Here is a 26,798-nt window from a genome sequence, read left to right as displayed (position 1 = left end):
GGATCTGAACCAGCCACAAAGGAGCCTGGAAGCCTCTGATTAGGACAGCGATGGAAGCAGGTTCAACAGCCACTCAGTCCATGTAATCTTCACTCACACTCCCGCATCCACTCCCGAGGGAGAGAGGCTTTGATTTTTGATACCATTCACATACAGCTCACCCTTACAAACCAGTGTGGCAGCATATTGGAAGAGTTTTGCAACCATCACCACCATCTAGTTTCAAAACATTCCATCACCCCAAAAAGCAGCCCCCTCCCCCAGCCCAACACTCGCTCACTTCCTTTCTGTGGATTTGCCTCTTCACATTCCACATCTGGCTTCTCTGAGCATCATTGTTTCAAGGTTCATCCACATTGTAGCGAGTGTCAGTGCTTCACTCCTTTTCATAGGTGCTATTCCAGCACATGGATGGGCCACATTGTTATCCATTCTTCAGTTGGACACTGGGCTTGTTCCCACCTTTGGCTATTGTATCGCTGCTAGAAGATTCATGTACTTTTCATGAGAAGACAGGCTTTCATTTCTCTTGGGGGAGATAGCTATAGTGGATTTGCTGGGTCAGGTGGCAAGTCCATGTTTAACTTTTTGGAACTGCCAGACTGTTACCATAGCGGTTGCACTATCTTATGTTCCTGCCTAAGGGGGTCCCAGTTCCTCCCCATCCTCTCCAGCACCGGTCACTCACTGTCTTTTAGATTCTAGCCCTCCTAGTGGTTGGGATTTGCATTTCCCTGATGACAGGATGTTGAGCATCTTTTTAGGAGCTGAATGCCTCATCAGGCCCAGCAGATGGACACTGTGCCAGGCAGTCCAGAGTGAAATCTTCCTCACTTGACCAAATGTGGCGCCTTTTGAGTCCTGAACACCAGGGAGCAAAGGATAAAGAGAACTGTGGATGGGGAGGTGTTTTGGTCCTTTGGTCCCAACCCCAACTGACACCTCAGACGCACAGAAAAGCGGATGCCTAGGTGGCTTCACCTTGACCTTTTTATTTGCATTTTTAAAAAACAATTAAATTAGAATACAAATATTAGAAAACAGCGGCCCTCAGCTGCCAGTACAGACGGAGGGGGGCTGGACTGCGCAACTGAGTTTATACAGTAAAACTGAATTTGCCCTCGACCAGATTTATGTCCCTTTCATCTTTAGACCTGAAATGATATTGCTTCCTGACTAGTAGAGTTCTGTTTATACAAAGGAAAATTGTTCTGGGGTTGGGGGGAAAAGGGTGGGGAAAAAAAAAAAGCAAAACAGAAGGACAGGCAGAAGTGGTCTGGGGAAGCATGGCCTCTGAGGGGGCAAGGATGCTGGGTGGTGGGCCAAGCACCCAGCTGCAGGTCCCTGGAGGCATCTGGTGTGGCTATGGAAGCCCCATGGTTGCTGGACCCCCGAAGGCCAACTGGGTTGCTAAAGGGCGGCCCCCAGCCAAGTCCTGTTGGAAGACGAGTATGAGGCTCCAGGGGGAGGGGGTGCAGGGCAGGCCTCGTACCCGTCGGAAAACCCAAGAGCAAGAGAGGAAGGACCACCCCAAATCAAGAGGGGAGGGCAGGAGTCCCTGCTGCCCCTTGGAGGTGGCCACCTTCCTGGCGGTGGCACCCGTGGACATCTGCACTGTTCCGTAGGGAAGTTAACCTGAATTGGAGTTACCGAGGTAGCTGGCTAGAAAACTGAGACCCCCCCACGCCACACGGTGCCACACCCTGAAGCCCCCACCTCAAAGGGGGTCCTGGCCACATGCTGGGTCTTCAAAATACCAAGTTATTGCACTTTCAAAAAATACAACACATCTGTGGCTAAACCCTCCCTAGCCCACCCCCCACCCACCCGCCCATGCCCCCACAACTCCCTCCCACCCCAACCCACTCCATGGCTTCTTGGCTAAAATGCTCACTGCTCAGAGGCCCATTCCAGGGTCTCTGGCTGAGAGGACAGTTCGCAGAGAAGAAAAGCAAAGGAACAGATGAATGTCCAAGTCGTGGCTGCTGCCAGGGAGCCCCTCAGTCCCCCTTGCTGCCCCTACCAGCCCCAGGTCCCTCTGTACCAGCTGGAATGGTCATTGAAAGAGAAGGGGCATCTGGGAGGGTGCAGTGTCCTGCCCACCCCTCTTCTGGGTTCTGACTCTTGCTGGGGAAGCAGCTGTGTGGGTGCCTTGCCTTGTTTTTAAGAGTTTGTTTGCTTTTTGTTTCTTTTTTTTTTTTTTGTAATTTTACTTTTTTTTAATCCTCCAATAGGAGTCCAGAGGTACAGGTGCCAGGATCCAGGGAAAGGGGTGGAAAACCATATGAACAACAATAAAAAGGAAAAAAAAAAATCACTCCTCCCTCTGCACCCCAAGGCCCGCCTGCGCCCCTCTGCGTGGTGAGCACCAGGAAAATTGAGTGTCCAGCCGGTTGGTGATGACGAGCAGTCAGCAGGCTGACACCAGGCCCTTCTGGAAGGGGCAGCGGCGCTTGGGCCGGGGGCCGTCCTCATCCTCCTCCTCCTCATCTTCCTCCTCCTCCTCCTCTTCCTCTGAGGACGAGGAGCTGTCCAGCGTGAGGTCCACCACATCAGCTCCCGGCTTCCCATTTTCAATGCTGCCCACTGTGCTGCCCCCGCCTCCAGAGCCCCCAAGCATGCTGCCACCACCACCGTTGACGTTGGGGCTGGATAGGAGGCCATTGGCGTCTGAGGTGCCTGAGGGTGACAGGGACAGATGCTCAGGACGACTGCTGACCCACAAAATGAGGAAACAAGGTGGCAAGGGGCAGAGGCAATCCTGGGATGCCATTTCTGACTCATGTAGAGGGCCTCCTGACGTTGGGGAGCACCCTGTATAGGACCCGCACAAAGCAAGTGCTCAATAACTGCGTGCTGCCTGCAGGGCAGAGTTCTGAGCCCTGTTCCGTTCCACTCTGTGGGAATCAACTCCACTGGAGTGGCTGTGTTTTATTTTTTCCTTTTCATTTAAAAAAAATATTTTATTTATTGATTTTAGAGAGAGAATGGAAGGAAGAGAGAGAAAAACATCAATTTGTTGCTCCACTTATTCTTATGCATTCATTGGTTGATTCTTGTATGTGCCCTGACCAGGGATCAGGGCGAGTCGGGGTGATGTTCTAATCAACTGAACTACCTAGCCAGGGCTCTTTTTTTTTCCTTTTTGGTTTTCCTTTTTGTCTTTTTTCATTTGGGGTGGCCCCTTTTAGATGAAAATGTCACATGGCAGGACACAGGCCAAACTCAGAAATCGCCAAACCCTCAGAATAGGGATTGGGGCAAACAATGGGGCAGTTGGGGGCCCGGGCCTGGGACTCACCGAGCACGAGGATGGGGCACTGGGGGCTGCAGCTGCGCTCCTTCTCGGCACGGATCGGGCACCATGAGCCATCTACCAGGTATTCAATCTCATCGGCATCCTCGCACTCACTCAGGATCTTGGAGAGGAGCCTAGGCAGGGAGGGGGGAGAACGGGGGGGGGGGGAGGAGCTGATTCTTAGGCCAGCTGAGCTGCACCCTGCTCCCCTGGACTCTGGTGGGATGATTGCTAAGCCACTTTCTTCTTTGCAAAAGAAGTTTCAGGAAAGCACCAGTCAGGGCCCAGTGATCTGAGGTCCTGAAGGGAGAGAAGGCCACCCAGTCTTCTCTCCCTTGCTTGGGGCCTGCACAAGCTGGGCCCTCCGAGGGGTCTGCAAATTGCTTTGAAGGCTTGCAGTCACCCACTCATGGCATGGTGATGGGACTCCCTCCAACTCCTTAAAAGCATAGGGTCTGGGGGGCTGCCTGCAGGAGTGTCCTTCTCACCCAGCCCCTTAACAGAGTGGCCCCCACCCTGGCATCCGGATTCTGTGCTTCCCTCATTTTTACAGATAAGGACACTGAGGCTTGAAGGGCAGGTACATGCTACTCAAAGCCCTCTGGAGAGGCTGTAGGGTAGAGCAAGAGGAAGAAGCGGGGCCTCCTCAGTCCCACACAGACAACAGTGTCTCCCAGAGCGCACCCATGGCAAACCAGGCCCAGTGAGGGGTGCTCTGACCCTGGGTACTGGCTGCTAAGGTACTGTCAGCCAGGCCCATTTTACAGATGGAGGAACTAAGGCTCAGGGAGGAGGAGTGAGCTCCCTGAGGCCACAAGACCAGGTGGCAGCAGGCCTGGGTTGCAGTCCAGTCCCTGCTCCCTGACATTTCCTGGCCACAAGGCCCTAGTCTCCCCCACAGCAGGATGAGGTGGGCACAGCAGCCACCATCTCCAGCAGCTGGGGGGACCTTAAGAACAGCCAATGCCCAGGCCAGGCCTGGTGCAGAAAACACATGCTGCAGTGGCAATGGGTCACCATGACCCCCAGCACTTGTTCAATGTCAAAGATGCACCTGCCTCCAAATGAATTTGACCATCTAGGTCACAGTCACACAGGAGGGAGGCTGTCCTGTTCCAGGACACCCTCTGGGGCTGATGGGGCCCTTCCCATCCCTACCCTGAGGCCTCCTCTCCATCGCCACACTCAGAGACCAACCACCCCAGGGTCACCCTTGTGTGAACACAGCCTTTTCTGCAATGTACTTCTCCACCTGGAAAAATCCTACTCACCCTCCAAAGCCCCACTCTATACAGCTCCTCTTCCTCCTCCAGGCAGAGTATAAGCAACAGTATCTGGGTCTGGCTCAGTTCCCCCATGCCCTCATGCTCAGGTGGGGGTTCCCTGAAGATAGGGTCTGGAACAGAGTCCTTTTGGGGACACATGGATCACCTAGCTCAGGGCCAGGGAGGAACAGATGGCAGAGCCTCGAAGAACAAATACACGAACCAAAAACTCTTCCTCCAGCAAGCTTCCAAGGCTATACCAGGTCCCATGAGCTTGCTGGGATCGTGGTCGCTGTGGGTCAGAGCCACCATCCCCAGCTCTGCCAGAGCTGCCACCACCGGAGCCTGAGTGACCCACTCTAGGACTGTTGTGGGGAGGGAAGGCGGGTGCTGAGCTGCACAGCTGCCAGGCTGGGAACAGAGCTGCCATTCAGGCCCAGACCTCATGCCCAGCCCCAAGGGCCTCCTCATTCCACCCTGAGGTTGGACAGCACAGGGGGCTGTGGCTTGGCCCCTCCGGGGAAGGGACCCAGGCTCAGAATTGGCTAAACCTCGGCTTGAGTCCTGGCCTGGCTACCTACGAGCTGGAGGGTCCCAGGGCAGGTGGGTGCCCCCCTGAGCTTCAGTCTCCCCATCTGAAAGGTGAAGATGATTAAGGCCCACCTCCTGGGACAATTGGAAGGGAGGCCTTGGTAAGACCCTGAGCATGATGACCAAAGATAAGTGCTTGAATGAGGGGACAAATTCACACCTAGCTGCTGTAGGTCATTCCTGTCCCTACTGTGTGCACACACCCCTAGCTTCGAGTCTCAGTTTTCAAGGGCTGGCGAGTCCAGAATTGAGTGACTAGCTTCTGTCTAGGCTGTCGCCTCTCCCTGCCCCCGCTTGACTCCAGGGACGGGTGGGTGTGGCCAGCGCCTGGCAGGAGCTACTCAGTCAGGTGCTGGGCTCAGTTTCTGGAAACCTAAGACCTAAGCAAAGTTTCCCTTTTGGGGAGAACGGCCTTTTGCCCCTTGTCCCCAAGTGGCGTGGGAAGGGCCTGCTTGTTAGGCTGAGGGACAGTATGGCCACATGCCAGTGCCATCTAGGAAGGGGACAAGGGGAATGTGACCAGAATTTGGTGGAGACATGTCCTTTTCACCTTTTTATGGAGGGTGTGACTAAGGTACTGAACGAACTTCAGGAAACAACTTTGTGCATTAGAATGGAGGTAAGGGGTTCTCAGGTCCCCATGTTATACGGGGGAAAATAGCCTCCAGGAACACAAGGTCATCCAGAGAATAATGGACTCCTGGGTCCAGAGCCCTACTTCTGAACCCTAAGCTACAGTGCTGCTGCCTGCACAGTAAAAGCCCTAGTAAGTGCCTTTCTTTGTAACTTGGGACTTCCAAAGCTCCAAAAGGCCACAGAGGCCACGAAGTTGCATGGCTCTGCTGCTCATTCCCCAGAGGCCCACGAGAGGTGAGGTACAGCCCAGTAGGCAGTGCAGTCCCTCTGTGTCTCAGTTACTCACCCATCTATGATGAGCTGGTCGTAGGGGGCTGGTTTGTCACACACCGGGCACATCCAGGTAGGCTTCTTCTCATTCATCTGGAGGTAAAAGACAGCATCGAAGCACTGCAGGTGGGCGCAGGTCTCTGCCCGGCAGGGCACGGACAGCCGCATCTTCACCAGCTGGGGGGAGGGGAAGAGGGTGTGAGCAGGCCACCAGGGAGCCCCCACATAATGCACAGGTGAGGGGGAAGGCCCCACATTGACTCACTGGGCAGATGAGAGAGACCCGCACGCCGGTGGTGGCAATCTCACTGTCAGGGTCCAGGCGGAGCTTCTCTTTGACTGCAGAGAAGGGGGTGGAGAGTGTCAGTGGGGAAGGGGCAGAGGTGCCCACAGGGCCAGGCCAGGATGTAAGTTGGGCAGTAGCCACAGTTATTTCTGACAACTTGGGTGCACCCATGAGGTAAACCAACCCACAGGACTTTTCTGGAAAGATATAGGCAATATACAGCTACCAACAGAGCTATCCTCTGTGCCTGTTAATTCCAAGGAAAACTATCCCTGAAGCCTCAGTAGGGAGGCAGGGCCCCTGCTTCAAGACAGTGCCCAATAGGGAGGACCAAAGCCACAGTCCAGGAGTGCCCACCACAGGCCCTGCCAAGGACGAACAAACCCACCAGCACAGCTCCCCTTGCATAAATGTTACTTCTCTAATAAAGAAAAAGATGGCAATGCCACCACAAAGTCACACACAACATGGAAACGTGCTCACAACAGCACTCAAAGTCCCCTTCTCCACTGCTGGAAAAAAGACTAGAAGGAAATACACCCAGTGCAGCCCTGGGATTGGCCTGCAGGGGGTGCTCAGTCTTCCTTCCCCCCTTTTCCCGTATGTTCTCAGGGAGACTGGTGGACAAACCTCAGAGGTGTACACAGTTCAACTCCATCCCCAGATGGTTCAGGGCAAATCAACCCTGGGTCCTGCAGAGTGGAGGCCACCCAGCTTGGAGCCAGAACTGCCCCACCCCCATCCCCACTCCATGACTCTTGTCCCCTCCTCCAGGAAGCCTCTTCTCCCCTCCCATACTGAGTTGGCTTGCCCCCATCCCAACCAATCACACTTCACTATAAATTTCCACCCCACCATTGTTCCCCTCTCTGGCTAACAAGTACTAATGGTGGATCCAGAGGCCTTGGCTCATCGAAAAGACCCTGGGCAGCTAAGAATGGATGCAGTGTGCACTGATTTTTTTAAAAAAATTGATTATATTCATTATTTTTCTTTTTTCCCCCATCACTATTTATCCCCTCCCTTGATTTTCTTCCTCTCTCCCTTTCCCTCTACCTATCCCCCCAGTGCAGAGGGGAGAGGTAGAGGGAAAGAGGAGGGAGGGTGGGAGGGAGGGAGGGAGAGGAAGGGGAGGAGGGAAAGAGAGTGAAAGAGAAACATACATTTGGTGTTCCACTTATGTATTCTACATTCATTGGTTGCTTTTTTTTTTTTTTAAATTGTTCGCTTGGGGGGGGGGTGGACTAAAGGCTCATCCTTTTTTTTTTTTTAAATATATCTTTACTGATTGCAGAGAGAGGAAGGGAGAGGGAGACAGAGATAGAAACGTTAATGATGAGAGACTCATTGATTGGCTGCCTCCTGCACATGCCCACTAAGGATCATGCCTGCAACCGGGCATGTACCCTGACCGGGAATCGAACCGTAATCTCCTGGATCATAAGTCAATGTTCAACCCCTGAGCCAAGCCAGCCAGGCCATTGGTTGCTTTTTGTATGTGCCCTGATCAGAGATTGAACCCACAACCTTGGCATATCGGGATGACACTCAGTATCCAGCCAGGGCTGCACTGAGTTTTGAAGCAAGGCCTGACTCCCCCTGACAGAGAAGAGTGTGCATCAGGAAGGGTTCAAGTGAGACCAAAAAAGGACTTCCCAGCTGTAACTAGAAGTTCCATTGGTGATGATGCCCAGCTTGGGACTGGCTGTAGAAAGGAAGCCAGGGACTTCCTTCAGCAAGCAAACCTGACAGTCCATCCTAGCAGGAGCCTGGGTTGTCACATACATCCCTCCAGCCCACAATGCTGCAAGGCCCCTGACTCCTCACTGAGGAGCCAAGCCAGGCCTCTATGTGCCCCACCCCCATCCTGTGGGCTGCTGGTCCCTGGATGAGTTCTGGTCAGTCCCCCTGCTGAACCTTGCCCTGGCCAACAGGCACTCTGGTCAAACTGGCCATTGTCTCCACAAGCAAACAGGCAGGTGGGACTGCGGGTTGAAGAAAGGGCCCTTTGAGGGAAGAGGCAGGCAGTAGGTGGGGTGCACAGACTGAAGCCCTGGGATCCTAGAGCCCTAACTCTGCCACTCTGCACCTCAGTGACCCCACTGGTCAGATGGCATCATAAGTCATCCCAGAGACCAGAAAGGGCCAGTGATTTAACCACACAGCTGCCAAGTGAAGGAATTCCTGAGAACAAGCTGTGGGCTGGACTGCCCTTGGTGCAGGGACACAGGGGGAGACAGAACCACTTCTGTGTTTTGTCTGCCAGTTTTGATAGTGGGTTTTTTTAATGCTCTGCCCCCCCCCCCCATTTTTTGACTGTCAAAAGTATAAAAACAAAACAAAACAAAAACAAAGAATAGAACAGCCTTACCATTTCTAGTCAGATCTGGGTCATCCCCCATGTACCTCCAACCATGAATCCATCCTCTGCTCCCCCTCTCCAGCTCCCAGCCCCACCCACCCCATTCCCTGCACTGCAGCCATCACGCCAGAACCCATCACCTGAGGTCTTCCTCTCCTCAAAGCTCCTGCAAGGCTCCAAACAAGCCCCACATGCTCAGCCCACCCAGACCCCATGGCTCACTTGAGTCTGTAAGCACACCTTGCCATCCTTGCCTCTGGCCTCTACATTGACAGTCCAGCATCCTCTAAAGACCTCCAGAGCTCCCTGACCCTCAGAGTGATGAATGAACACTGGAAGGTCCAAGCTCCTCAATGGAGCACCCCCTGCAGACAACAAGCTCCTCACATCCAGCAAAGGAAGGGTAAGCAGTGAGAGAGCCAAAACCACCCTCAGTAACCAAGAGAAGGCACTGCAGTGCTCACCCAGCGCCTTGCACAGCTCCGGATGCTTGACCCCGATGGTTTTCAACCTCTGCAGCAGCTCTGAGGAGGTCAGTTGCCGCACCAAATATAAGGCCACCGAGTAACTCTAGGGGTAGAGAGGGGAGGGGTGTCAGGTCTGGGTGGGGCCAGGCAGGGTGAGCAGAGGCAGGGAGGAATGGCAGGGCCAAAGGGGCGAGCAAGTGGACAGCACGCACCCCACTCACCTTGCCATAGTTCCCCCAGGTGACAGTGATGCGGTTGGTGGCCGAGGACAGGTACATGAGGTGAGTGAGGTTGATGGGGCGGCAGGGCCTTTTGGGCTCCACTCCGGGCTTATTTGAGGGGTAGTAGCCCTGAGAGCAGATGGGAGACTTAGCCACCACAGGTGGTCTATATCCCTGCCCCTCTCTCCATGCTCGCCACCCCCAGCAACAGATTGGGGGCTGCCTGGGGACCCTGCTCACCGGAACTGAGCAGTAGCTGTGGTTGACTTTCACAGCAATGTTGGGTGGGTACTGGTCCTCCTGAGGGCTGCTGGTGTCTGAGTAACAGATTCTGCAATGACAATGCGTACCATGGGGCCGAGGGTAGGGGAAGGGCTGCTGGGAAAGGCAGGGATGACAGACCGGGGCTGTGTCTGGCCTGATGGGTAGATCACAATGCTGGGCTGCACATGGGGGTTTTAGGGCCCTGTGTCTGGCCTGAGTGGGGATGGATGGTGGTGTGTACACAGCCAAGGCAGCCAGCAGGAAGAAGGAACAGGCTCCACCTCTAGCTGGGAGCCTCAGAGGGGCTGTCATGAGGGACGGGGACCTGACTTCAACACACTTGGGATGGGACACGGCAGGGCTGTAGCCACCCAAGGCAGAAATAGCCAAGGGTTCCCTCGGGGCCGGCACACCTGAGCTTACCTTAGGACGACCTGCACGGCCTTGACCCCAGGCTGCAGTTCTCTGTGCCCCAAGGAAACCACGGGGAAGGAGAGGAAAGGAGGGGTCAGTGAGATGGGAGTACACCTGGTACACCATGCCAACCCTTCAGCTGGGTGAACACTGGCCTCTCCTGGGCTAGCCAGGCAGCGTAACCCGCTACCTCCCTTGGCAACCGAAGGCCGATAGGTGCCACCTAAAATGTTCTCTCCTGCCATTTACTCACTGGTGACTTGGGGCAATGACTTCCCCTCTCTGGACAATGGGGGGCTGGTGTGGATATTAAGTAGGTTGTTGGTTGCGGGCCTGGCATGTGCTGAGTGCCCCGACAAGCAGCTGCTCCAGTGGTGATTGCTGTCTCAGCTGGAGACGGAGAGTCTCAGAGAGCAGAGTCGGAGACCTGGGGACAGCCCAGTGTCTTTACCTGGGCGACTCTGCCCCAGGGGACACTGGCTATGTCTGGGGACATCTGTGGTCATCATGACCGGGATGCTCCTGGCACCAAGGGGGTGGGGGCCAGGGATACTGCTCAACACCCTACAGTGCCCAAGATGACCTGGCCCTGATGTCAGCAATGCTGAGGGGTACAGACTTTGCTAAAGGGAAGCACTGGTCCACCTCCCGGGACTGCTGTGCACATGGACCCTGAATGGAGTGGGGGTGAGAACGCAGGTTCTGCACCAGATCTAGCTAAACGCTCTCCTAGGCCACCTGGGACCACACCCACCCACTACCTAGCCACGGAGGTCGGCAGAGGGTGGGGCCCAGAGCACCTGGAGTTCCTGATCAGCTCCACCTGTCTGGGTGTCAATGCGAAGATGCACGGGCTCTCTTGAAGCTTCTCGTTATTCTGTGGAACTAAAGACAAACATGGGATCAGAGTCATGTCTGGTCCTTGGCGAGGGCGCCAACCATGGTCATGGTCATTTCTACTGCCTGGCCCTCTTCAGACCTGGAAGCAGGAAATGGAAGGCTGAGTCCTGCCAGGCAGGGATGAGGGTGAGGGTGAACCTGCTCCTTCTTGGGGTTAAACCTCAACCTCAGGGAACGCTTACTACTACTCACTCCCCATCTCCCCCACTGAGGGCCAATCTCAGAGCAGTGGCCTTCTCATCCCTGTGGAGTTCAGGTGTTTATTCAGGAAAACTGAGAACTGCTCCGCTAGGGGAGAAGAGCTATGCTGGGCTGGGAGGATGCAGCACAGATGGACCATGCACCCTTGGGCCAACCTGCTCTCTTTACACCAGCAACAACTCTGTCCTCACCTCGAGCGGCTGTTCTGGCACATCTGGTGAGCATGTGCTCATCAGTGCAGACGCCACTCACACATATAGGATGACAAATGCTCAGAGTAATACATTACTCAGAATGGTCTCTATCAGCAGAAGACCATTAACCACCTAAATGCCAGCCAACGTGGTCTAGCTAAGACATACTCTAGGAGGTCGCATAGAGAGGAATACTATGCAACTGTGAAAACAGGTAACAAAGAATCAAGATGCTCTTTGTGTTCTCATAAGGAGTAACCTCCAAGGTGTTCTGGTTACCTGAAAGTAGCAGGTGCAGAGATGTGTGTTTATCATGGGGTTACTTGTGCAACCAAATGGAGGAAGGGGGCCTGTGCAAGTGCACATTGGCTTATCTGTGCAAGAGATGTCTCTGAGGGGGATTGGGAGAGGGAGCTTTTAAAATTTATACCGAAAATCCTTTAGAACAGGAGTGGGCAGACTGTTCCATAAAGAGCTAGAGTATAAATATTTTAGGCTTTTTTGAGCCACAAGGTCTCTGCCTTGATGTCCTCACTCTGCTTTGCACCATGGAAGCTGCCAGAGATGGTAAGTGTATACATGGGTGTGACCATGCACCAATAGAACTGGTTTAGGAAAACAGGCAGCCAATGGGGTTGGCCCCCACCCTAACTGGCCAACCCCTGCCTTAGAACCTTCTGAATTCCAAACCACAACAGGTAACCTATTTAAGCAAATGTGATTCAAACTTAAAACCAGTTCCAGCTTAGAAGCCAGACCGTCTGGGTTTGTACCCCATATCTATGAGGGGCTGCACACCCCTACAGTGGTCCAAGCCTAGGCACCCTCCATGCACAGGATCCACTTCTCAGGGTGCACAGCCAATTACTTAGCTGGTGCTCAGTAAGAGGTGACTGCTGTAATCGCAACACTGCTGCCAATTCATGCTTGTTTGTTGAGGGCCCTGCTAGTCCCTTCAGAGTCCTGAATGGGGCCCTGAGGAGGGCCACCTAATTGGTTACGGGAACACTGGCAGGCCACCTGCAGACACCTCAGACCTGTGCAAACAGCCCAGGGGCAATTATTTATTTATGAGGAGAAGGTGGCCTCACAATATCTGGGCTGCCAAGACTGGGTGGGAGGTCAAAGATACCACCCTACCTCACAGTGTCCCCCAGGGAGAAAGGGAAAGGGACCCCAATAGGCTTCTTAGGAGCCACCCACTGGCCAGGGAGCTCTGCCAGCAGAAACAGTGCAAAAAAAGTGGGCAAGCCGGTGGTGGAAGAACCAAAACCCAGGGTCCCCTTCCTGGAAGGGCTCCTATTTCTAGATGAGGCTGCTGTGAGGAATCAGCCACCTCAGACCAATGACACAGTGGAAAATCAGAGTTCAAACTGCTCCCTCAGGAAGCCAGGTGGCTATCGGGAGGTGAGCTTCCACCTCAGCTAGGACAAGGCACATCTTATACCATCGGGAGGGGGGTGGGGGTTCCCCAAACCCAGGTCTTCACCAGCTCCACCTTTAGCTGTTCGGGGCTGAAATGCGGGCAGCATCCATGACTCTTGTCACATCCACTCCTCCATCAACTCCTCAACCAGTCCTGCTGGTACCCAGTGCTCTCCCTCTTCCACCACCCACTGCCTGTTCTGATCAGTACAAATACCACTTGCTGGTGTCCAGGCTCCAGAGGCTCACCGTCTGCTACATAAGGCCTCAGGGGGATGTTCTGTCTAGCCCTGTAGCCGTAATTCCACAGCAGCTACCCTGGCCTCCTTTTTCTGCTTCTTACCTGCCAAATACATTGAGCCCTGGGGTTTTTGCATGTGCCACCCCTCTTCCAGATCACTCCTCCCTCAATGATATCCACCTCCCTGGTGTCTTTTAAATTTGTGGAAATGCCACCGGGAAGAAAGCCTTCCCTAAGCATTTTTATTTAAAAACTGCACCACCTGCCCTGGCCAGCGTGGCTCAATGGTTAGAGCATCAGCCTGTGTGTGCACTGAAGGACTGCAGGTTCGATCCACCATCAAGTACACATACCTGGGTTGCAGGTTTGATCCCTGGCGCTGATTGGGGTGCCTGTGGGAGGCAACCAATTGATGTGTCTCTCTCACATCAACGTTTCTCTCTCCCTCCCTCCCTCCCTTCTACTAGCTCTAAAAATCAATGAAAAAAATGTCCTCAGATGAGGATTAACAATAAAACCCTGCACCACCCCCTTCCCCAACCCTTGCAATTCTGGCACTCCCACCAGCTTTCCTGCTCCATTTTTCTCCAAAACCTTTACCTCCTAAGAATCAACACAATGTCCAGGTGTCTTTAGGTCATCATGGACACCAACTGAACCAAAAAGTACTTTAGTCATCACTCACACTGCTGCAAGCTGGGCAGACATGGATGCACGCCCCTCCCAGCCCGTTCACAACCATGAGCCTCTGTACCTCCTCTGCACTAAAGGGAGGGAACCCCCTGAACTGAGTCCTCCAGGCAGAGGGAATTCTGGGAATCAGCCCTTGGGTAGATCCGAGACACTGACCAACCAAGACGGCCTGCACATCCATCTTCACCCTCGGCTGCCAGGCAACCTCGCAAACTGCACCAGCAAAAAATATTTAAGGGCCTGAGCAGATGCTCACAATATACTGGGGAGGGGGAGGGGGACAAAACAAACAGTCAGGGTACAGCCACGTCTTCATAGGGTTGCACCACACAGAAAAGGCAGGAAGCCCACACTGCCAGTAGGGATTCTCCAAGGGGCACAGCAACAGCCGGTTTCTCTGCTACTATCCCATGTTTTCTACGATGAACACGCAATTTTGCAGAAGTTTAAATGAAAAGAAAAGGAGATTTGAAGAAGTCAATTGATGGGACTGGTCTTCCATCTCACTGGCCTGAAGCCTGTCTACTGGCAGCCTGGGACCTGGGATGCCATACGATTGTCTAGGCTCCCACATCATAGGATGGGACTGGATATGTAACCACACCTGGCTGTGGGACAGCAGGCAGGCCACTGTGCCTCAGGGATCATACATGCCTCAGAAAGGACTCCAAGAAAACAAGACCTGGAAAAGCTCATGGGGTCTTCAGCAACTCCAAAGCCCTCGGGACAATACCCACGCTTCCTCTTGGTCCACTCATCTCATGTTTTTTGGCCTCTGTTCTCCATCTCTCCTCCTGTGCCACACCATGCTCTGATCACAATGGCTTCCATTCATAAGCTCTCTCTCACCGCTGGAATGGCTTCATGGCTGGAACACACTCCCCCAATCCCTCCCTTTGTCCAGTTTATTGCTACTCACCCCTCAGGTCTGGACAGGAATGCCACCTCCTCCAGGAAGCCACCTCCCCACAAATGCACAGTAAGGGGCTCCTGTTATTGATAGCCCCCTAAAAACCCTGCATTCCCCAATCAAAGCATTCCTAACCTGGCACTGTTTATAATCACCTCTAGTGCAGCTTTCTGGCAAAATGTGCCAGGCCAGGGACCCTACTACCTTCTTGTTGCTTAGGCAATGTCAGTCAAAGGGCTCAGGCTAAATGAAGAACATCTGAACAATAAGGTAGGCACCAGACCAGCAGCTCTCAACTACCTGGGTGCTGACTACCTCTAGGGCATGTGGAGAACTGGGAGGGGGGGGCACCTGGAGTTATAAGGACACAGGGTGGCAGTGGGAACAGGCTGAATGGCCCCACACCGTGAGGAGCTGGCCACAGGATGCCGGAGAGCCTCTCAGAGCAGCGCTGCGCCAGGTCATGTTTCCTTCCTTCCTCCTTCAAGTCTCATGATGGCCTCCCTCCCCCACCCAAACCTGACAGGGAGATCTGGGCCTTCCCAGGCAGACTCTGGTTACTGACACCCTAAGTGGCTGGGCTGGGGGGACCCTCAGGCCAGGCCGTAAGATACCTAGTAAGTCCCAAGCTGAAGCAGCATGACCCAGGACCATGTTCCTGGCCCCTCTGAACTCTACTGCAGTCTGTGAGGAAGTACCCCTGCCCTGGGAGTGCTTGGCCACTGGCCTGTCCCAGCTGGGAAGGGGAGGACAGATGGGCTTTTCATGCAGAGAGGAGGCCTGGGGTCCAGAACCTTTGTGTGATTCAGAACAGTTGCTTCCCTGCAGGGGTACAGGCACTGATGATGTGGGGAAGGGTGAGAATCAGGAAGATGGCTGAGTACACAGCCCAGAGCCCCTTCTAGCAATGCTGTGGGACCTTGGGCCAGTCTCCTGACCTTTCTGGCACCAGCCCCTGCCCCCACTGGAGGAGATCATCTGTGTCCTAAGGTCCTTCCAGCTCTGGGTCTGTGGCTCTATTCTTCCCCTCCCCTCACCCACCCCGAACATCCCACTCTGTATGATTTATGTCTACTGTCCAAGTACGGGTTCCATCTAGAAGCCAGCCAGTGGCTCTTCTGGTGGAACAAACCAGAGCATGTGGGCCTTGTTGTGGCTGGCAGGTCATGGCAAGGGGTAGAGGGAAGCTGGCTGAGCCACAGCCTCCTAAAGTGGCTCCTGGGCAAGGCCAATGCAGCAGAATTCACAGGGAGAGGCACCTAGGGTGTAAGGTAAGCAGACAACTGCTGGTCTGGGAACAGAGGGGACCAGACTGCTTCAGGGTGAGGGCCTATCCTCTGTGAGGCCTCTCCCTAGGAACCCAGGCAGCCCCCAAGGGTCCCTGAGAAAATGGGACTCCCAGAGAAGGGGTACACCTTGGGACAGGGGCAGGCGAGTGGGTGGGAGCAGAGGCAGGGCGGGGTCGGCCTCTTTGTTCTGAGCCACCAGCAGAATAATTCCTGGTGTAGTCAGGGGAGCAGACTCTCCCGGAGATCAGGTGACCAGGGTCCCTGGGGGCTCAGGGCAAAGCAGTGCATTGTGGGGTGGGAGGGACTGCAGGCTTGCAGTGCAGGAAGGAAGCTCATGGTCCAGGCAAGGGATGAGAGGCTGCCAGACACCCTGAGTTCAAAGTCACTCCAGTCCCATTCCCTGCTCAGTGCCAAGCCTGCCCTGCAGCTTCCCAGTGAAAACCCAGCCTCCCCATTAGGAAGATCATTTTGGAATCAGAAACGTCAGCTCAATCTTCAATATCAACTAGCCAGTCAGCCTTGAGGACCCCTAAACCTCCCAGAGAACCCAGTGGTATGGTGGGGGTGGGTTCCTGCATCTAGAGAGGTTGGGGGAGCAGAGACAGGAGAAGTCATCCTGGAGGAACTCAGGAAGGGGCCTTAGGTGTTGAGCACTGCCACATCAACCCTATGGCAGGTGCTGCTTGGCCAACCTGCTCCCCACCTGGGGGCTGGAGAGAAACACCTCCTCATGTCAGAGAGAAAGCAGTGGAGGGCCTCAGACTCCAGGGCTGGGACTACCAGCAACTCCTTCCTCCACCTCCTGCAGCCTCACCTAGAACTACAGCCCCTCTGGCCCAACTTCACAAAGCCCAAGGTCTGTAAGTAGGAAGAGACAGGCAGCTGCACCCCCCCCCCCAACTAAGGCAGGCCAAAGGGGGTGAGCTGGCACAGGACTGAAGCTGAAGTTTGCATGCAAAGAGGGGTCCCCTGGCCGAGGAAGGGAGGATGCTGGGTCAGCAGGATGGGAGGGAGTGAACCAAGGAGCCAGGGGCATGATGGGTGGGGGTGTGAAGGGACCGTCACCTCACCTCTGCCATAGCACCCAGGGACAGATTCAAGACCAGGGCCTGGGCCTGGCATGAAGCAGGGGCCAAGTATAGATGTAGGGGTGGACAGGAGATGCAGATGGGTGCAGAGGGTGGCAGGACCCATAGTGATGGCACAGGCTGGGGCTCCCTGAGAAGGGAACTCCACAGGGCAGGAGGGATTTGTCTGCTCCACTATATATATATATATATATACATATATATATGGGGGGGGGCAGGGGCAACAGGCTCCCTCAGCTGGCGATCAAATATACACTGTGTGAGTGAGCCAGTCAGTGAATGAATAAATGGGGGAGGGGAGACCATGAGAGGGATCTCTAGGAACACTCAGGGACAATCTGAGTGTTAACAAAAGGCCCAGGGCATTCCACTTGGAGCCCTGGAGGCCCAGGAAGCTGTGGCTGGTCAGCTTCCCCAGCTTAAGCTCAGGCAGCTGACACCCACTCCCAGTCCTGGCCAACAGCTTGACTTCTACCTTATGAAGGACCCTAAGTCAGAACCACCCAGCTAGGCCGTTCCAGAGATCTGACCATTGGGAACTGGGACCCTCAACTGTTTTAAGCTGCCAGTATTTGGGAAATTTTGTTACATGACACCAGGTCACTAATCTAAAGACCTAAATGTGGCCCCTGTGGTTCCCAGGGGGGACAAAGACCTCTCCTGCCATTTGGCCCATGCTGCTTCTCAGAAAATACTCCATGTTGGGTCATGTGGCTGGCCACAGGCACAACTTGGAAGGCAGGGCTCCCAGAGGAGGTGGACTCACCCAGTTCGGTGGGCTTCAGCAATTCATCTAGCATGTTAAAGAAGGGCAGCTTCACCAGGCGCACTTCTGGCTTGAGGGTCTTGGCAGGCAACCGTCCGAGTCCATTTAAGTACTTCCCATAGAGCACAGGGTAGTCAATGTTCGGGCCTGTGAGTGGAGTCCTGGGCACAGTGCTGGCCCGTTCATAGGTCGAGTGCATGGTCAGGGGATCCAGGGGCCGGTGGGGTTGGGAGACAGGCTCTGAACTCTTCTTGGCGTAGCGTGTCTCGTAGAGCTCCTTTATCTTCTTGAACAGCTCAGGGCTACAGTCAAACTGGACCAGCTGGAGGGCCCGGGTGACAAGTTCGTGCTTAAGTCCACTCTTACTCCGGCCAACAAAACCCAGGAGCATCTGAAGATCGGAGACTCGGAAACTCATCACCATGTTCTGGGAAGAGTAACCACACACATGCTCAGAGGGAGAGGGTGCCAGAGTCAGGAGCCACCAGTGGGGCGTGGGGCTTCCCTGGAGCTGCCTGGGCCAAGTGGGGGGATAACAAAAGGAGGCCCTCATCAGCTACCACCTGATCCCAACCCTCCTGCCCCCTTCATTCTGGCTGGTAGGGGTAGGAGCCTAGGAGGAGGCTTTGGCACCAATCCCTCTTGGCCTGGGCTTGATCCCACTTGCACTGCAGCTCACCTTTCACATGATGCCCCCTTCCAGCTCAGCCCTGCTGCCCTTCTCCTCCTCCAAACTTCCTCAGCATCGCCAACACAGCAAAAGCTCCTCTGACTGCCCCCTCCAGCTTCTATTTTAAGTTCCTTTTTTACATCTTCAGACCTAAAAGCATCCCCAGGGCAGGAACTGGGAATCCTGCTTTACCAGTCAACAGCCTCAGCCACTCCCTAACAGAGTAGACTGATGGCCCCTCAGTCTCTTCCTTGGAGAGGATGGCAGGATTCACTTTATCAGTATGTAGGAAGGACTGATGAGGTAACTCATGTAAAGCAGAATGAGCGTGCAACCAATGTCAGCCACAGACATGTTTTCTCTTTGGTCTAGACTAGAGGATGATAGTCACAACTTAATACTAATCACCTACTGGGAACTGAGCTGGACATGTCATTATGTACTTAACTCTGACTCTTAAAACACCCCTGCCAGGTTGGTGTGAGCTGCACATTACAGCCAACGTTCAAACCCATACCCAACTCTGATGCCAGGGGTTGTCTGCCTCTACTATGCTGTCGCCAGCATCGACCTATAGCCGAGCTCTTTACCTGATCATTCCAGCAGGCTTTCTCTACCTGGGCAATGTGGACATGGGAGCTGGACTGTCCTCTGTGTGGGCTGTCTGGGCACTGTGGGGTGTTAAAAAGCATCCCCAGTCCCCACCCACTTGATGCCAGGAGCATCCCCAAATCCCAATCATGACAATTACAAACGTCCCCCAGACATCTCCTAGTGTCCCCTGGGGGCAGAATCAGCCCCGATTAAGAACCATGGGTCTGAGAAGGAGGCTCTGGGAATCCAGCTGCTGGAGAGGCTGTTGATTAAGCTATGGCAAAGTGATAAATGAGGTCTGGCAGGGTCCCTCCAACTTAATCAAACTGAACACAAGAGCTCAATTGATCCCAATGTTTTCTTTGGGGTTGCGTGGAGGTGGCATTCCCTCTGTGAGACTCTGGGACACCAAGGGGAATGAGGGTCCCCCAATATGCTTCATAAGCAAAGTGTCCGAAGGAATGGGCCAGGAGAGTTTCAGATTACCCATGCTGAGCCCTGAAGCTGGCCTGTGATGAATGAAATGTGGTGGGAAAAAGACACTTCCATGGGGAATGGGAAGAAAAAACAGTATAAGTGACAAAAGTGGATATGGAAAGCTGGCGAGCATGGGGCAGGACAGCAACCAAAGAAACCAATAAATCGCTTAAACTTAACATGAGAAAGTGTTGGAGGTGGGTGGGAACCCTGCCAGGGTTTACGTAGCAGCCTCAATGCCAGGTGACTCTGGTGTTTCCAGTTTCCTAGCTAAGAGTGAGGTGTAGAGTCTGATTCAGGAGCCCTGGGTTCAAATGCAGATTCTGCACTAGGTTCTCCCAGATGACCATGGGTCTACTGTCAGGCCTCTCTGCACTTTGGGTTCCTCATCTTTCAGCGCAAGATGGGAACTCTAAGGTTCCTTCTATCAATACAACACAAGGCTCCTGCTGATGTCAGAGGGGGCTGTCCAGTCCTGACTGCAAAACCTTGAGGGAGACTTTTTCTGTTGTAGGGTCTTCCTCCTACTCCTACAGACATGGAGTGCCTACCATGTGCCAAGTACCACAAGGGCCTTTCTCAGCCACTTATCTCACAGGGACCTGTGAACATTTTGTAGGTGAGAAAACTGAGGATCCCAGAGGGAAGCAGTTGGTCCAAGGCAATGACAGGCTGGCATTTGGACCTTCTACTCACTGGGGACCTGGGAGGACCCTCACTAACCAGCACACCCCCTACCTAGGGACCTAAGCAGTCTGCTGGCCCTCAGAGTCCGGAATGCTTTGAAACAAAGAGGCTTCACTTCTGTCAGACTGACTTCCTACCTTGAACAGAGAAAAAAGGCTCACAGACAAGATGTTTCTTCTGGAAGAGGCCCAAGGCCTGCGAGGGGAGAGGCGCTGTCATGAGGAAGCTGATGGCCTGCCGTGGAGTCCGACCAGAACACATCTCCTGATGCCATCCTGCCCCTGGGAGACCCCCCTCCTCCCACCCCACCCCCCAAGGCATAGCCCCTTCCACCAGGTTACACATCTGGAGCTGCTGCACCAGCATTCTGGGACACACCCTTCAAGCTGCCACTCAGATTTCTCAGCAGCTGCCACCAAGGAGGAGACTGCCCTTGACACTGGGGGGTAGGCGAAGGAGGGTTGTGAGAGGGGCACAAGCATTCAGGAAGAAGCCCCAAGTGCTTGGCAGATCACTTCCTGCTGAGGCTTCATCCTGCTCCGCCTGCCCCTCAGATTTGTGTTTATAAACAGCACCACAGGCCCCAAGGGCTTCCAGGGTCACAACTAGCTGTGTGGAGAAATATCAGCCTAAATAGAGAAGCAGAGCTTAGCTTAACTTAACCCCCTGCTACAGCATAAGCATGGGAGGAAAGTTAAGACCCCTCTCTCTAGGAAATTGGAGATGGGTACAAAACGCTACAAGGTATCTCATGGAGGGTGCCTTGGGTTAAGAGTCTCAGATTTCCAAGTTTATCAACAAGCCCCCTTGTTTTCCCCTTGGACCAGCCCACTCTGCACCCCAAAAGATAAAATCTCCAGCTCTTAATGAGAGGTTAGGAAAGCACCTAAAAGGGGGGACATTTCAATTACACAGAAGGCACTTCACAGTGATGGCAAAAGACTGAAGGGGAAAGAAAGCTCCCTAGGATAGAGCAAGTGGTGCTGCAGACTCAAGTGCCCCTGAACGAAGGCTAGAGTTTTAGAGAACACGAAAAAAGGGTCCACTTAATTTAATTGGGTTGGGGGGGCCTCCAGCCACCAGAGGGTCAAGTAGAGTTCTTTGGATCATATTTCAAGGCCCTGGATGGTATAAAAAAAGACTTCAGACCCTACCCTCTGGCTGGGAGGGTGGGGGCCCAGAGCCACAGTGATGGCCCCTCGAGGAGGTTAAATTTCAGGGCTCCAGAGACTTCAGGCCTGCAGGCTGCCACCTTGGGCTTGCAGAGTGCAGACCTCCACATCTCCAGGACAAGTCTCAATTTCTCCAAACCCTAGAGAAGGGCAGAAGTGTGTATGGCGGGGGGGGGTAAGGTGCTCTGGGGTGAAGCAAGGGTAATACCCTATAATCAGAAAACCTAGAGGGCTGCATTTCAGATCCCAGAGGGAAAGGAAGGGAGATGTAAGGAGAGAGAAGAGTGAGAGAAAAACATTTACAGGTCAGGACCTTGGGGAGGGGAAACCAGAAGGGGGCAGGGGGCAATGCCTCTGTCCTGTGAAGAACTTCCCTGTCAAGGCCCTTAACTTCTCAGGGAAGAAGGGGAGAACCCTAACTGAGTTGGGGCAAGGGTTCTGGAGTCTGACCTCGGGGAGGCACCTGAGAGAAGGTATATCCCTGGGGTGGAGATGCTCCCAGTTCAGTCCCAAGAGGTTAAAAAGGGTCCCAAGCTAGGAGAGGAGGTGGCATCTATGGGATGTGGAATCTGGACCCCAAACTGGAGTAGGAGGAGAGGCAACAGGAGCTATCCTACAGGAAGGGGCCTACCCTGAAACCAGCTAGGACCTCCAAGGATCAACATAAGAGACCAGCTGAAAGAGGAGGGGGGCTCAGAAGCCAGAGCTGGGTGCATAAAAGGATCTACAGCAGGGGTTTGGGGGCTGTGTAGGGAGCGCATGTGATCTGAGAAGTAGGATCATTGGGGAGTAGAATACAGGCAAGCATCTAAGATTTGGAAACAGGCTCTGAAACTGTGAGTGAGATTTAGAGACCCCAGGAGCAGGGTTTCAAAGCCTCACAGATGCTGTCCTGAGGGGAAAGAGGAAGAAAACAGAGTCCAGGAGATGGGAGTTAGGAAGGCTGTGGACCAAGTACAGGGGTCAGAACTCCATGCCAGGGGGCAGGACAAGCTCAATCAACACCGCGTCCACTCAGGGGTGAGAGAAAGGGTATCAAGAGGGGGCGGGGCTCTGGGACCCACTCGAGAACCCAACAGGGGCCCCAAACTCCAGCCTGGGGTACAGACCGTAGGAGGACACATTGTGTCTGGGGGCGTTTGAGGACCCTGGGTCATCACCCCGGATGGTGGGAGCGGTGGTAGAAGGGTCAGGAGACCCTTCTGAGCAGGGAGTCGCCAACCTCAGGTTGGCCTGCTGGGCGAGGAAGAGACCCAGATGCCGGCCCTCTGTGCCGGGAGGGGTGAGGAGGCGAAGACACTCCCCCAGGCCAAAGAGCACGGACCCCGGCTCGGGGCGAGTAGGGGACCAGCCCAGCTTCTCATGCTGCCCGGGGAGACTGTGCCTCAAGCTGGGAGGCGCGGCCCAGTGCCGGTGTTTGGAGAGACTCGGACCCTAACCGCTCAGGCTGGAGCGGGGAGAACCCCGCCTCAAGCTCAGGGCCGATCCCCCGCGCAAAGAGTAGGGTGAGGTTTGGGGGCCCCGCCCCCCGCCTCCGGCCTCCCCGCCCCCCGCCCGCACCCTGAGCCCCTGAGCGGGGGGCGAACTTGGGGGCTGGACGCCGAACCGCAGGCGGGCCGAACCGTGGGGTCCTGGGCCGAAGGCTCAGAACTCGGACTGCCGCCCGGCCCCCGCCCCCTCGGCCGCCCGCCCGGGCCGGCGCGGCCGCCGCTCACTCACTTTGGCCTCCACCAGCTCCGCCGCCATCTTGGCCACCAGCGTCCCCCGCGCCGGGAGCCCCCAGCGTCGCGTCACGTGACCGCCCGCCAGCAGCGGGCGGGGCCGCCATCGCGGCCAATTAGCACCCGCTCGCCCTTCTCCCCCCTCCCCCTTCCCGCCTCCACTGCTCTCCGTTGCGCACTGCGCAGGCGCGCGGCCGCCGCCCCGGCCTGGGGCCAATCTGGGCGGCCCGACTTCGCCCCCTGTCGTTCCGGCCGCCACGCCCACCCCTGGCGCTGTCTGGCTTCTTAAAGAGGTATGAGTCCAGCACTAGTGGAGCCAGGTAGCTGGGTCTTGTCTGGGGAAGAAAGAAGGAACCGGGCGGCGATCACAATGCAGCCAGGTGCCGGGGCCCCTTAGGTGAGGCTACCGCCTAGTGCATTCCAGGACTCCCGGCGGGAGGCGTCATGGGAGGAGAAGGTTACCCCAGCGCAGTGGCCCCCAGTAAATGCAATGCGGCGCCTTGCAGCGAGGCGCGGTGCAGCTTTGGCGGGCTGCGAGCCCCGCGCGCTGCACATCCGGGTCCTGGCGTGGCCGAGGGAGCGGGCTTTGCACCCACCGGGTGGAGAAATGCGGGACCTACTCCCCAGTTCTCTGGAGCGCCCGCATCCCTTACCCCCTCGCCCCCTGCTAGTTCCGTCTCCCCACCCACAGTAACCCTTTGGAAGCTGCAGTGACGGGAACCTAGCCACCCTCAAGAGCTCTCTGTGGCTCCCGCAGCGGAACTCAAACTTTCTATGTTCCAGCTGATTCGTTTTTCTCTTTTCAATGAGAAAGAGAATCAGAGAGTATTTAAAGGAGCCAGTGTGGAAAATGGCTGGATAGATTACCTTCCACTCCCAAGGAAATAACAATAATGATGATGATAATATTAGCTAATACTGTCAAAACCTGTTTTAAGCACTTAACGTTATCATTTCACCCTCAAGCCAGCCAACCCCAGTAAATAGGCACTATTATTGGTTCCAATTTACATATGAGAAAACTGAGGTCTTGAGTAGTTAAGTGACTTACCAATGTCACCTAGGACAGGAGCATAAAAAGATATGCACCTGAATATGCAAACCCAGGGAACAGCTGAAATTGCAGTTCAAGTCTGACGGCTATCTGCCGGCAGAATTCTTTCTTGCTATAAGAGATCAGTCTTTGTTCTATTGAGGCCTTTAACTGATTACGTGAGGCCCACCCACATTAGAGAGGGCAACCTATTTTAAGAGTCCACCAATTTAAATATCAATATCCAAAAACACCTTTTTAGACACATTCAGTATAATGTGTCTTCTATAAATCCTCACCAGAAGATATATTTTTATTGATTTTAGAGAGAAGGGAGAGAGAGAGAAACATCAATGTGAGAGAGTAACACTGACTGGTTGCCTCCTGTGCGCACCCAGACCAGGGAAAGAACCCACCACCTTGGTATGTGCCCTGACCGGGAATCAAACACAAAACCTTTTGGTATATGGGATGATGCTCCAACCAACTGAGCCACCTGGCCAGGGCCTGTATAATGTTTGACTAAATATCTGGGCACCATGGCCCAGCCAGGTAGACACATAAAATTAACCAGCACATCAGGTAAGATAGGATTTGTGTGACCCAGGCAAGTGTTGATGGGGTCCTGGACCAGGGTGAGGGGCAGAGGGCAGAGGGGATGGAGAGAAATGGACAGAGTCAAGAGATTTGTTTTAAGTGTACAATCAGGTAAGGATTTTTTATATTACCACATTCTAATTTTAAAGCATTTCTATCACCCCCAAAGGACACACCATCCCCCTTAGCAGTAACTCCCTAATCCCCTCCCCAGCCCTTGGCAACCACGAATCCATTCTCTGTCTCTATGGATTTGCCTATTCTGCACATTTCATGTAAATGGAATCCTGCAACATGCGTCTTACCTCCTGCAATCCTAACTTGACTGAGAAATCTACCCTTAAAGCCCCCAGTCTCCCTCTCAGCTCTGGACTCTGTGTCCAGCTACTCATGCATATGCATGTGGGATCTCACCATGTCTCACACATACACCATGTCCATGCTGAGCTTTCCATCTTCCCCACCAAACCTGCTCTTTTTGCTTTCTCAACAGATGGAAGCTCCACCATCCTTTGACTTCATCAGGCCAAAATCTTGAAGTCAGCCTGGACTCCTCTCATTCTTGACATTCAACACGTCAGCCAAAACTGTCTGTTCCATCATCCAAATCTATCATAAATCAGCCACTTCTCACCCTCCCATGAGGGCCACCTGGGTCCAGCTCCCATCATCTCCAGAATGGACCAGCACTGTCCCTTCTGCCCTTGCCCCTAGAAATGGCCACCAGAGGGCGTCTATGAGTACGTGAGTCAGGTCCTACCCCTTCTTTAACCATAACCCTACAGGGCTCCCACTTCCCTGGGGCAAAAGCACAAGTCCTCCCAGAGGCCCACAGGTCCTGCAACACCTGCCCTGTCCCCTCTCTGTCCTTGCTTACTCCCCTACCCTCACTCTGTTGCAGCCACAGAGGCCTCCTTCCTGTTCCTCTAACACTTCAAGCATGGTCCTTCCTACCTCTACCAGGGTAGAGATGCTTGTTCTGTGTATCCAGCACCTCAGTCAATGTCCGGCAGCTGACAGGAGGTGCTTACTAAGTATGTGTTGGATGAATGAATAACATCCACACTCTAAAAAATTAAAGCATACTATTAAAAAATGTAATCACAGATGGGGTTTTTCTTAACCTCGGCATGATGGACACTCAGGGCAGGATCATTCCTGGAGTGTGTGGGGGGACACCATGGGGTATTGAGCAGCATCTCTGGTCTCCACTCACTCCATGCCAGAAGTACTCTCGTTGGGACAATCATAGATTTCCCCAGATACCACCCAGTGTTTCCGGGGGGCAGAATCACTCCCAAGTGTAATCCACTGATGTAGGGCAAGGTTTACAGCAGGATGTATCAGTGGTTCTTCTTATTTGGGTCTCTACTCATACGCTCCCCTATGCATAATGGAAAGTATTATTTAGTGTTTTTGTTAAAAAGTAAAATTCCCCTGCCGGTGTAGCTCAGTGGTTGAGCATTGACCTAGGATCCAGGAGATTGGGGGTTCGATTCCCGGTCAGGGCACATGCTCAGGTTGCAGGCTCAATCTCCATTATGGGGCATGCGGGAGGCAGCCAATCAATGACTCTCATCATCAATGTTTCTATCTTTCTCTCTCTCTCCCTTCCTCTGTCTGAAATCAATAAAGACATTAAAAAAAAGCCAAAGCATAAAAAAAAGTAAAATTCAACTGCCCAGCCAGTGTGGTATAGTGGTTGAGCATTGACCCATGAACCAAGAGATCATTGGTTTGATTCCCCATCAGGGCACATGCCCAGGTTTCAGGCTCTATCCCCAGTAGGGGGCATGGGGGAAGCAGCCAATCGATGTTTCTATATCTCTATCCCTCTCCCTCTCTCTCTAAAATCAATAAAAACATATTCTAGCCCTAGCTGGTTTGGCTCAGTGGTTAGAGTGTTGGCCCGCAGACTGAAGGGTCCTGGGTTCGATTCCATGGGCACATACCTTGGTTGCAGGCTTGATCCCTGGCCCTGGTCAGTATGCAAGCGTGAGGCAACCAATCAATGTGTTCCTTTCACATTGATGTTTCTGTCTCTCCCCCCACCCTCCTCTGAAAAG

The 26,798-nt window shown here is 54.0% G+C and overlaps 1 protein-coding gene across 4 annotated transcripts; it reads right to left on the bottom strand.

The window, feature by feature from the left end:
* Positions 1–1,836: 1,836 nt before the first annotated feature.
* On the bottom strand, positions 1,837–23,144 carry PIAS4 (protein inhibitor of activated STAT 4). 4 transcript variants are annotated; one of them, XM_087816649.1, is made up of 11 exons: positions 23,101–23,144; positions 17,782–18,208; positions 10,875–10,959; positions 10,084–10,125; positions 9,637–9,727; positions 9,397–9,525; positions 9,173–9,278; positions 6,326–6,399; positions 6,077–6,237; positions 3,302–3,432; positions 1,837–2,679 (listed from the first exon to the last, which is right to left on the bottom strand). In XM_087816649.1, exons 1-11 carry the CDS (start codon positions 23,125–23,127, stop codon positions 2,411–2,413), a joined length of 1,542 nt encoding a protein of 513 aa, XP_087672775.1. In that variant the 5' UTR covers positions 23,128–23,144; the 3' UTR covers positions 1,837–2,410. The 4 variants fall into 4 exon arrangements, with proteins under 4 accessions (XP_087672775.1, XP_016053325.1, XP_016053326.1 ...); XM_016197839.2 differs by lacking the exon at positions 23,101–23,144 and adding an exon at positions 20,347–20,715; XM_016197840.2 differs by lacking the exon at positions 23,101–23,144 and adding an exon at positions 20,371–20,715.
* Positions 23,145–26,798: the final 3,654 nt, after the last annotated feature.

This window comes from Miniopterus natalensis, chromosome 4, assembly GCF_054644295.1.
Source record: "Miniopterus natalensis isolate mMinNat1 chromosome 4, mMinNat1.hap1, whole genome shotgun sequence".
NCBI lineage: Eukaryota > Metazoa > Chordata > Mammalia > Chiroptera > Miniopteridae > Miniopterus > Miniopterus natalensis.
The sequence above is the reverse complement of the archived record's forward strand: the minus strand, read 5'-3'. Positions and strand labels throughout refer to the sequence as shown.

Bases quoted from the DNA above. Each gene is read 5' to 3' on its own strand.
- PIAS4 (XM_087816649.1), bottom strand. From the start codon at position 23,127: ATGGCGGCGGAGCTGGTGGAGGCCAAA. The intron at 10,960-17,781 runs GTGAGTCCACCT...GTTTGTCTTTAG, and splicing joins GCTGAAGCCCACCGAACTGG to TTCCACAGAATAACGAGAAG. The intron at 9,526-9,636 runs GTGAGCAGGGTC...ATCTGCTCTCAG, and splicing joins ACAGCTACTGCTCAGTTCCG to GGCTACTACCCCTCAAATAA.